At 39.9% G+C, this 12,224-nt stretch overlaps 1 protein-coding gene across 1 annotated transcript in view; it reads right to left on the bottom strand.

Annotated features, from left to right (window-relative positions):
- The window catches only part of LOC132827990 (myosin-2-like), a 38,974-nt gene extending 29,215 nt beyond the window's left edge, over nucleotides 1-9,759 (bottom strand). The window contains exons 1-10 of the mRNA XM_060844843.1: nucleotides 9,559-9,759; nucleotides 9,302-9,445; nucleotides 9,062-9,218; nucleotides 5,875-5,902; nucleotides 4,725-4,839; nucleotides 4,547-4,639; nucleotides 4,329-4,392; nucleotides 4,139-4,237; nucleotides 3,913-4,016; nucleotides 3,693-3,831 (exon numbers count right to left, since the gene is read on the bottom strand). Coding sequence (XP_060700826.1) covers nucleotides 3,693-3,831; nucleotides 3,913-4,016; nucleotides 4,139-4,237; nucleotides 4,329-4,392; nucleotides 4,547-4,639; nucleotides 4,725-4,839; nucleotides 5,875-5,902; nucleotides 9,062-9,218; nucleotides 9,302-9,445; nucleotides 9,559-9,759 — 1,144 coding nt within the window. The remainder of the gene's footprint in view (nucleotides 1-3,692; nucleotides 3,832-3,912; nucleotides 4,017-4,138; nucleotides 4,238-4,328; nucleotides 4,393-4,546; nucleotides 4,640-4,724; nucleotides 4,840-5,874; nucleotides 5,903-9,061; nucleotides 9,219-9,301; nucleotides 9,446-9,558) is intronic.
- Nucleotides 9,760-12,224: the final 2,465 nt, after the last annotated feature.

The following is a 12,224-nucleotide window of genomic DNA, read 5'->3' as shown; positions in this document are numbered from 1 at the left end:
GAGAGAGAGCTCACCAGTGTCCTAGTTGAAATTTATCCCATAAGTAACACTACCATAATAGGTGACGTGATTATTATTCCCATAGTTATTTGTAAGAATTTGCTAAGTGTTCTTCATTGACTTTAGACTGTGAAAAGTGTAATATAAACACAAGTCTTCCCTTTTCTCGAACATTTTAGACCACTGCTACAGCACTGTGAAAGAGGCCTACCACTCCATCCTCCATCCTCATTTCAGGAACACCAACCACAATGCCGTGTTTCTTGTCCCGACTTACAGGCAAAAGCTTAAGCAGGAGACCCCGCTCGTGGATACAGTTCCAGTGCTGGTCGGATGGGGCAGGGGATCAACTCTGTCTGAAGTTGATTGGCTGAATCAGCTGATCGGGCCGTGTTCAAACAGTCCGCAGGTACCTTGGATGAGTACACCACCACCGTCACAGACTTTATCAGCATACTGAGGAAGTCAATCAGGGTGTTTCCCAACGGGAAACCCAGGATGAATCAGGACATACAGAACCTACTAAAAACCAGGCGTGAGACCTTCAGATCAGGAGACCCACTCAAATATAAGGATTCTAAGTATGACCTTCGCAGAGCTATTAAGACAGCTAAGGACCAATACTGATCCAAACTAGAGACCCAGACAGACGCCCGGCGGCTATGCAAGGACTGAATGACTTCACAGGAGATGAGAGAGTGCAAGATAGCAAATGATGACATATTCCTCTCAGATCATCTCAACACCTTCTATGCTCGCTTTGAGCAGAATTTCGGCAGAGGTAACACCTATTCCGACAAGTCCTGATGAAACTATCACAACAGTCACTGGTCAAATCAGAGGTCAAATCAGTTTTCCTTTGTGTGAATCCAAAGAAAGCGATGGGACCAGACAGAGTAACAGACCGTGCACACTGAGCATGTGCAGATCAACTAGCAGAGATCTTCTCGGACATCTTCAACCTCTCCCTGCAGCAGGCCACCCTTCCTGCCTGTTTCAAGAGGGCCAACATCATCCCTGTGCCTAAGGCGACATATCTCAGTGACTACCACCCAGTGGCCCTAACATCGGTGGTCATGAAGTGCTTTGAAAGGCTGGTCATGGCATTAATCAACTCCAGCCTCCCCACTACTCTTGACCCACTCCAATTTATCTATTAGACCAACAGATGCACATCAGGTGCCATATCACTTGCCCTTCACTCCTCCTTAGGACATCTTGACACCAAGATGTAAAATCCCTACTCATTGACTACAGTTCAGCCTTCAACACTATTATCCCCTCGAGACTGATTATTAAACTTAGTAATCTCGGACTAAGCCCAACTCTCAGCAACTGGATCCTCAGTTTCCTGACCCACAGGCTACAATCAGTGAAGATTGGGGACAATATTTTATCCTCACTGACATTCAACACTGGAGCCCCACCAGAGGTGCGTACTCAGCCCCCTACTGTAATCACTGTGTACCCATGGCTGCATTGCCAAATACCAGACTAATGTCATTTACAAGTTCGCCAATGACACCACCATAGTCAGTCAAATCTCAGATAGCAATGAAACAGACTACAGACAGGTGGAAGACCTGAAAAAATGGTGCACCGAGAACAACCTAGCTCTCAATGCCAGCAAAATCAAGGAACTCTTTATTGACTTTTGACGGAATGTTACTCATGCCCTCCTACACATTAACAGTGGAGTGAGTGAGTGGAGAGTACCAAGCTCCTGGGAGTAGTCATCCACAACAAGCTTCCTTGGATTCTTCATGTGAATGCACCAATTATAAAGGCCCAACAACATCTCTTCTTCCTGGAAATTTGGCATGACGGTGAACACCCTTGCCACTTTTATAGGTGTGCCATCAAGAGTATTCTATCTGGATGTATCACTATCTAATATGGCAACTCTACCATTCAAGATCAGAGACAGTTACAGAGAGTGGTGAACTTGGCTCGGACAATCACAAAGGCCAACCTCCCATCTATAGAATCCATCTACCAGGCCCGCTGTCAAGGAAAGGCCACCAGCATTTGCAAAGATCCAACCCACCCTGGCAATATTTTTCTACAATCTCTCAGGAAGAAGGTACGGAAGCCTGAACACACGCAGCTGCCAGTTTCAAAACAGTTTCAACCCTAGTGTTGTTAGAATACTGAATGGACTCACAAACTCTTAACATTCGTCTGTACCCATGTTTTTGTTTTTGCCACAGTTTACCTGTTATTTATTTACCTGTGCTATTTAATTCTGTGATCTGCCTGTATTGCTCGCAAGACAAAGCTTTTTACTGCGACTCAGTACACGTGACAATAAATTCAATTCAATTCAATTCAATTTTCTATTGACCTTGTCAGATTTATCTATATGGTCTTGAATAATGTTCAGTAGGAAGCTCAATCACACAATAGTAAAGCCATTCTTTTTTTCTTCTGGATTCAATGAGGTTCACTGTCTAGATTTTGTTACTCTATCTTACAACTTGATATTAACAAGCTATTTACAATGATTCAGAGCTGGATGTGGTCAAGAAATCATTCCCATATGGTTTGCAATCAGCATTTTGTGCATAAATATCCAAGATTTTGCTCACTTACATAAGAAAAACTAGTTTAATTTTTAATAGTAATGATGAGATGATTGGATAGCTTGGAGGAAAACAAGCTATAAATAAACATTGATAAAATCCTGCTGATTTGATACTGTAGCTCTATGTAAGAAACGCTGTGCAAGGATATTTCTTCAGATTGCTCCTTGGCTATCATAAAGTGCAATATGGCATCACTTCATTGAATTCAATTTCAAATTACACAAAGGTTTTTGCATATTCATTGCATCTTAAAAAAACTGCAATATGACTTGGTATAGGTATTAATATCACAAAATATGTAATTGCTCAACAGGTAACAACCTTGGACAGTCTTACATTTTCTTTTCTTTTTCATTCATTGGACTTAGGAATAGCTGACAAAGCCAGCATTTTTTACCCATCACTAATTGCCATTTCACTGTGTGGCTTGCTGGATAATTTCAGAGTAGTTACAAGTCAACTACATTGTCGCAGGTCTGGAGTCAGATATAGAACAGACCAGGTAATGACAGTAGATTCCTTCCTTAAAGGCCATCAGTGATGAGAGGAGGTTTTGTGATAATTAATGATCGCTTTGCGGTCACCATTATTGAGAATAGATTTATGTAATTCCAGACTTATTAATTGAATTTAAATCCTACTAACTTCTGTCCCTGGATTGTTAGCCTGGACTTCTAGGTTAATATTGTTGTGATATTACAGCAATTCCATCACCTTCTATAAGACTTGCCACAATGATCTGTCTGTCTTTTCTCCTGCCCTCATTTGCATGTGTTGGGCACAGACTTTCATTGAAATTTCTTATGGGAAAGATACTGCAGTGATTTACCATTCTGCTGGATGGCTCACCAGGAGACTCTTCCATCCTTACCAGGTACCACCAGGTATATCAGAAGGCTTTACAAGCTGACGATCAGCCAGTTTGACTATGTTACAAACACACATTTGAAAGCCAACAAGTCCTGCCACACGACTTCTTGCTCTGTCAAGTAGAAACCAGCAATCCCTTCAGCCATTAATCAAGCTTATTTATGCAATTAATTTTAATGAGTTTAGAAATAAGACATTTTTCACATAAAGTAAAGCGACAAATTTAAATTAATCTACCTTCTGTGCTATCAGGCTCGGCTTGTTCTTCCCTTTGTTTCTGCTTGAACCTCATATTACCGTGGTGCATTGTGGCACCAGTTATTTTGTAGATGCTGTTTTTCTCATCAGTGGTGAAACCCAAGATATCAATAGCTTGCTACAAATTCAAGGAGTTAAAATGATAATTAGCTTATTAAATACAAATCATATTGTGGCAATTGATATATGCAATACTTACATCAGTAGCTAATAACTCTTCTTTGTCATCAATACTTGGAACTGTGACATCACCTTGACTGATGTAAGGATAATCAAAGGGATTTGTGCTAATCAGAAGCATTTCTGAAGCAAAGTAGATTATTAAGGATGTTTTAAAATGTTGCAGCATATTGACAGTAAATAGTGATGAGCAGAAAGTCATACAGGGTTTTCAAAAAATTATAACTGATTAATAGGTTCTTTACCAATAATTTCTGGTTTTTTGTTGGATGTAATCTGGTAAAAAATGTGATAGCTTCTTTCGCTTTGTTGCTGGAATGTCACTCTGGATTTTTCCAACAAATCTGGATGGAAATTTAGGTCAGTTACATTTCTCTTATAAGTCTACGAATATTATTCATTTAACTTAAAATTGAATAGATTAGAAATACTTACATGTTTCAATGTCTGCTGAAGCCAGTCTTGCTGAGGGTCCAAAATGGATTCTGATAAATTTTCCCTTCAGAATTAAAAAAAAGTAACCTCAAAGACTGTAATACTTTTATTGCTGCATGCAGAAATGATTAAATTCCACCAACCATTTTCATAAAGATAGCCTGACTTTTCTTTTCGGTATTATTTAATTCCAAACACATATTTGCATTTAAACTTACAAAACGAGATGAGTTGTCATTTCGTATTGTCTTCGCATTACCAAAGGCTTCCAGCAATGGGTTAGCCTGGATGATTTGATCCTCCAGGGTTCCCTAAAGGGTACAATTTGATTATGGTTAACAGCTGACTAAACTGCATCAAGATGCAAATGCACTGAAATATATCCTTAATACATACTTTTGATTTAGCTGTTTCAGCTTTCTTCTTGCATACGTCACCAATAGCTGCAATTGTTGCAAAGTACTGGATGACATATTTTGTGTTAACAGTCTTCCCAGCACCTGATTCTCCACTGAAAAGCATTAAAAAATGTTCAAGCAGTTTCTGCCATTTCTTATTGGAAACCACATTACTTTTACATGAATAAATTCAAGTTCTAGATGTAGGTTTGCTCGCTGAGCTGTAAGGTTCATTTCCAGATGTTTCATCACCCTACTATGTAACATCTTCAGTGGGCCTCAGGTAAAGCACTGTACATGATTCCTGCTTTCTATTTATATGTTTGGGTTTCTTTGGGTTGGTGTTGTCATTTCCTGTGGTAATGTCATTTCCAGTTCTTTTTCTCAGGGGATGGTAGATGGGTGTAACTTGATGTGTCTGTTGATAAGAGTTCCGGTTGGACTACCATGCTTCTAGGAATTCTCCTGCATGTCTCTGCTTGGCTTGTCCTAAGATGATGTGTTGTCCCAGTTGAAGTGGTGTCCTTCCTTATCTGTATGTACCTGAGCTATAAATCTTCTTAAAACTCACTATAAATTCAAGTGTTATAGTGCCTTTAACAAATTAAAATGCAAAGTTTTTTCCGAGACAACATGATCAAATAAAATTTGACATATCGTTGAAAAGGTGAATAAAATCTTAGTCAAAGAAATGGGTTTTAAGGACCAGCTTAAAAGGGCAGGCAATGAGTGAAAATATCTCGGAGGGAGTGCCAGAGATTAGGGCTGAGGCAATTGAAAACAGGTTGCAAAGGGGACCTCACAGCAGATAAAGAAGTTGGACGAGGATAAAGAGATGAAGAGAGACAAAATGAATGTCAGATTAGAAAGTTTGGATGGGAAAGTTAAATTTGGTGCATTGTCAGACCAATGGAAACCAATGAAGGTCAGCTGAAAAACAGTGGATAGGACCTGATGCACATGAGGATGTGAGCTTGAATACGTTCTAGTTACAATAGGACATTATGAACAAGGTATGGTAGAAAGTGCTACAGCAAGTAAGTATGACATGGAGAGTGTCTACATGAGAATATAAATGTATTACAGGTTATATACCTACACATAGAAAGGGAAAGGAATTTGTAGCCTTGTGTATAACAATAACTTACGTGATTAGGATAGATTGGTTTTCACGGTCTATAAGATAAAATACCAAGAAAGAGAATTAGAAATTCTATTCCACTTAATTTTAAACTGAACTTAGTTAAATGTCTCTTTGAAAATATAAACCATAGGAACAAAATTAGTCTGGGGCACCGTTTTTTTAGAGCAAAAACACAATGCTATTTCCTGGGTCTGTAGGTTGTGAAGGAGCAAAGATGGCCTTCAGTAGAGTGATTTGCTCTTCCTGTCAGATTTGGGAGTTTAGGGAGAGTATCCATGTTACTGAGAATTATGTCTGCAGGAAGTATCTTTGGTTGTGAATCTAATGAAATCGCTGGATCAGTTAGAGTGGCACTTCGAGGCAATAAGGAATTTACAGGAGTGAGGTCTGAAATGGATGACAGTTATAGGAAGGGAGAAACATCACAGGTATAGTCAGGTAGATGGCTTACCACCAGGAAAGGAAGGAGGGGTAGGCAGGTGGTGCAGGAGTCTTCTGTGGCTATCCCTATTTCAAACTAGTATGCTGTTTTGCAAAATGTAGAGGGTGATGGAGTCTCAGAGGAATGTAGCGTGAACAGCCATGTTTGTGGTACTGAGATGTAATGTAATGAGAGGTATGTCGGGTTCCAAGCGATCGATTGTGTTAGGGGACTCTCTAGTCAGGGGCACAGACAGACCTTTCTGCTGCCAGGAGCGAAAAAAATCAGAATGATGTGCTGCCTCCCCAGTGCCAGGGTCATGGACGTCTCAGAGAGGGTGCAGAAGGCTCTCAAAGGGGAGAGGGACCAGCAGGAGGTCATTGTACACATTGGAACTAACGACGCAGGAAGGGAAAAGGATGAGATTCTGAAGGGAGAATATGGGAAGTTAGACAGGAATTTAAAAAGGAGGTTCTCGAGAGTAGTAATATCTGGATTACTCCCAGTGCTATGAGCTAGTTGGGTATGAATAGGATGATAGAGCAGATGAATGCATGACTGAGGAGCTGATAAAGGGGAGAAGGGTTTACATTTTTGGATCATTGGAATCTCTTTTGGGGTAGAAGTGACCTGTACAAGAAGGACAGATTGGACTGGAGTTAGAAAGGGACTAATATACTGGCAGGAAGATTTGCTCGAGCTGCTTGGGAAGATTTAAACTAGCAAGGTGAGGGAGGTTACCCAGGAAGATAGTGAGGAAAGAGATCAATCCACGGCTGGTACAGTTGGGAAAAGGAGCAAGTCAAACTGTCATGGCAAATGGGGACAGAACAGAGGACAAGGTAGGACTAATAAATTAAACTGCATTTATTTCAATGCAAGGGGCCTAACAGGGAAGGCAGATGAACTCAGGGCATGGTTAGGGACATGGGACTGGGATATCATAGCAATTATGAAAACATGGCTCAGGGATGGACAGCACTGGCAGCTTAATGTTCCAGGACACAAATGCTATAGGAAAGACAGAATGGGGAGGGAAGGGGGTGGCAAGAGAGGAGGGGGTGGTGTTTTTGATAAGGGATAGCATTGCTGTTGTACTTTGGGAGGATATTCCTGGGAATACATCCAGGGAGATTATTTGGGTGGAATTGAGAAATAAGAAAGGGATGATCACCTTATTGGAATTGTATTGCAGACCCCTACATAGTCAGTGGGAAATTGAGAAACAAATTTGTAAGGTGATTTCACTTATCTGTAAGAATAATATGGTGGTTATGGTAGGGGATTTTAACATTCCAAACATAAACTGGGGCTGACATAGCGTTAAGGGAGTAGATGGAGAAGAATTTAAGTATGTACAAGAAACTTTTCTGATTCAGTATGCAGCAGTACGCACAAGAGAAAACACAAAACTTGACCTAATCTTAGGAACTAAGGCAGGGTAGGTGACTGAGACGTCAGTGTGAGAGAGCACTTTGGGGCCAGCGACTCCAGTTCTATTAGTTTTGAAATAGTGATGGAAAAGGATAGACTAGTTCAAAAATTTGAAATTCTAAATTGGAGGAAGGCCAATTTTGACAGTATTAGGCAAGAACTTTCAAAAGCTGATTGGGGGCAGATGTTCGCAGGAAAAGGGGCCGCTGGAAAATGGGAAACTTTCAAAAATAAGGTACCGAGAGTCCAGAGGCAGTATATTCCTGTTAGGGTGAAAGGAAAGGCTACTAGGTGCAGGGAAAGCTGAATGTCTAAAGAAATTGAGGTTTTGGTTAAGAAAAAGAAGGAAGCATATGTCAAGCATAGACAGGAGAGATCGAATGAATTCTTTCAAGATTATAAAGGAGTATGCTAAAGAAGGAAATCAGGAGGTCAAAAAGGAGACATGAAATAACTTTGGTAAATAAGGTTGAGGAGAATCCAAAGGGATTTTATCAATACATTAAGGACAAAAGGGTAACTAGGGAGAGAATAGGGCCCCTCAAAAATCAGCGAGGCAGCCTATGTGCGGAACGACAGGAAATGGGGGAGATACTAAATGACTTTGCATCTGTGTTAACTGTGAAGAAGGGCGTGGAAGATACAGAATGTAGGGAAATAGATTGTGACATCTTGCAAAATGTCCATATTTCAGAGGAGGTGGTGCTGGATGTCTTGAAGTACATAAAAGTGGATAAATCCCCAGGACCTGATCAGGTGTACCCTAGAACTCTGTGGGAAGCTAGGGAAGTGATTGCTGGGCCCCTTTCCGAGATATTTGTATCATCGATACTCACAGGTGAGGTGCTGGAAGACTGGTGGTTGGCTAACATGGTGTCACTATTTAAGAAAGGTGGTAAGGAAAAATCAGGGAACTATAAACCGATGAGCCTGATGACATTGGTTGTCAAGTTGTTGGAGGCAATCTTGATGGACAGGATTTACATGTATTTGGAAAGTCAAGCACTGTAGGGGACATAAGGGGCAACTTTCTCACACAAAGGGTGGTACGTGAATGGAATGAGCTGCCAGAGGAAGTGATAGAGGCTGGTACAATTACAGCATTTAAATGCCATCTGGATGGGTATATGAATAGGAAGGGTTTAGAGGGATACGGGCTGGGTTCTGGCAAATGGGACTAGATGAGGTTAGGATATCTGGTTGGCATAAACATGTTGGACCGACGGGTCTGTTTTCATGCTGTATATGCCTTTGACTCTATGACTCTATAATTTGTGTGCAATTATTAAACAGACACATAAATATGTTTTAAATATATAGAAAATTTGCAAGTTACCTGTTAACATGGACTGATAGGCATTGTCAGAAATTGAGAAGATGTGAGGAGGAGCCTCCTGTCTTTTCTTCCCTTTATAGGCAGCCACAACCTCAGGGCCATACACTGGTAACTTCTTGTAGGGGTTTATGGCGACACAGAACAACCCAGAGTATGTCTTAAAAAGCAAGAATGCATTAATGTTGACACTTTCTGACTTAAATTAGATTTTCAAAACTCAAATATTGAAGATGTCCTTACATAGATCATCCAGGCTGCATAACGGTCTTTGAGGTTAAACAGCACACATGCTTCATTCAGGTGGGTCATCATAGCCATATCCTCAATTTTGTCAAATTTTGGGGGATTCCTTGGAAAGATATCATTGGGTTTCACAACAACTGTCTGAAACAGATAATTTAGTAAGTGAATGTATAATATAGCTTTATAAGAATGGCACCATGATTGTAAATAAGATGACAGTTATATTCATTAAAACATTTCTGAAGTTCACTAACCTTCCCATCTGCTCTCTCCACTTCAACCTTGGTACTATCTTGGTTCTTAATTTTTCCTTTTACAAATATCAGCTTAGGGTCACTCACATAACAAGCAGTTTTGGCTTCGAAGGGCCTGTTCTGGGCTTCAATTTGTTCTTTCATAGATTTCCGGAGAAATGGAGCAGCTGCTCCAAAGACCTTCATTTCATCAAAATTCATGGTTTCTATGTGTTCACTGTGTGCAAAAAATACAGTAATTACAATGTACTTCAATTACAAGTAAAATTGCAGAACATCAAAGTGCAGCCAATAAAAGAGTTGAGTCTGCCATTTCTGCTCATTTCTTCCAGTTGAACCAATTGGAATTCTCATGTAATTGGCCTGACCAGTTTAAACTATCACAGAACTTTCAGCTTGTAGTAGTTACACACAAAGATTAGAACATAGAACATAGAATATAGAACAATACAGCACAGAACAGGCCCTTCGGCCCACGATGTTGTGCCGAACATTTGTCCTAGCTTAAGCACCTATCCATGTACCTATCCAATTGCCTCTTAAAGGTCACCAATGATTCTGACTCTGCCACTCCCACAGGCAGTGCATTCTCTGACTGTCTACGCTATCTATTCCCCTGATCATCTTATAAACCTCTATCAAGTCACCCCTCATCCTTTGCCGTTCTAATGAGAAAAGGCCTAGCACTCTCAACCTATCCTCGTACGACCTATTCTCCATTCCAGGCAACATCCTGGTAAATCTCCTTTGCACCCTCTCCAAAGCTTCCACATCTTTCCTAAAATGAGGCGACCAGAACTGCACACAGTTGTGGCCTTACCAAGGTCCTATACAGCTGCAACATCACCTCACGACTCTTGAATTCAATCCCTCAGCTAATGAACATTAATACACCATAGGCCTTCTCACAAGCTCTATCCACCTGATTCTTCAACAATCTTCCACAATCTGCTTCATTGTCTAAGAAAAATCACTGTGTCTGGTGTTGGCCCTGACTTCATGATAATCTATCAATTACATTCTTTTGCAGCCTCTGAAGATGGGTATTTAAATTGCAGTCAACTTTGTTTAGAAATAAAGCATGTGAAGTATCTTTAGTCATGTCATTTCGGCTTTGCAGCAGATTAAGAATCCTGTCAGCAAGTATGGTAACCAATCCCTTAGTTAAATTGGTATTAACTTCATTACACTAGACTTATATTATTATGATATATACTCATGAAATGGTCAATCTCATATCAAAACCAATCTCCAACTTCTTGCCAAAAAAGGTACAAACTCTTTCCATGACTGGCTTGGCATTGAAGTCAAACTTGCCCTAGTGAAAACCTGCTTATTCATAGAATCACAGAATAGTCTACCATTGAAAGCAGCTGTTCAGTTCCTCATGTCTGTATACCTCAATATGCATGCTGCATTCCCACCCATCCTACCATCTAGTAAGAGCAAATAATGGACGTTGGTAACAAAAATCAACCTTTTACTTATTGAGTAAAAATTTAGTCTTATAAATTCAATTTTTGCACAAGTACATATCATAACACCAGAATGAATGCTACTCTTGAGTAGACCAAATTAATCATTGGTCTAAACACATATGCATTAAAAATTGTGTGACTGTAAATTGGAAAAGCACAGCTGGTCAGGCAACATCCGAGGAGTAGGACAATCGATGTTCAGCCATAAGCCCTTCATCAGGTATGAGGCTCCAACATCCACAGCCCTCACTTTCTCCTAGTTACTTTAAATTGGTCAATTATATGAACACAGCACCTTTATCTAAATAGGCATTCTGCTCAGACATAAATCACTTCTACTCCTGTAAAAGTAAATGTGTTAAATCAACAGATGTACTAGGCTACATAGGTCGTTTTTCAGAATGAGGTAACTACCCAACCTTTTAAACTCAGCCATAGTCCAAAGAATACATTTTACATTTTGGTTTTGTGTGACCTCTTCTTCAGATACCTGGTTGATGCTGGTGCATCAGTCAAAGTCCCACCAGGACTAATCAGTCAGCTGCTTGCATTGATCAAATATGCCAATTCACGGGAGTGTTTATACTTGACATTGTGCAAATGTATTTAAGAAGAAATTGAACCAAAGCCTCAAAATGATTGTGGTTAAAGCAGAAATGTATGATCATTTTGAAAATGTTCGATATAATATTGAGATGGGTTCTTCATGAAATGCCATTGACCCAAAATTATAACTTTGTTTCTCCCACCATTTCCAGAATCAGCTGCTGATTTCAGATTTCCAGCGTCTGCAGTTTTCACCTTTGTTTCTATTGAGAAGGATTGCATTTATTTTGCCAGCCATTCACACCAACATCAAAGTGAACCAGAACTGCATCCCTACACAGATGTATTTCTGTCCATTATTCCCCTTCTAAGATGAGTCAGTGGCTGATAAATCAATGCATGATGATTTGCTAATGTGTAAGCTAGTCTTAATTGTGTATGGAAAATTGGGAGCAAGTGTGAAGATGTCGATAGAACATTCACCTGAAGAAGAAAAAAAGGACATTTCTCTACTGGATATAAATTTCATGTGTGCTGAATAGACGATAAAGCTAATAGATAAACATGCTGCAAGTAGCTATTGTAAAAAGTAACTGTTCAAATATCATTATGTACACTCCAGAAAAAGACAACAACATTGAA

This window comes from Hemiscyllium ocellatum, chromosome 25, assembly GCF_020745735.1.
Source record: "Hemiscyllium ocellatum isolate sHemOce1 chromosome 25, sHemOce1.pat.X.cur, whole genome shotgun sequence".
NCBI lineage: Eukaryota > Metazoa > Chordata > Chondrichthyes > Orectolobiformes > Hemiscylliidae > Hemiscyllium > Hemiscyllium ocellatum.
The sequence above is the reverse complement of the archived record's forward strand: the minus strand, read 5'-3'. Positions and strand labels throughout refer to the sequence as shown.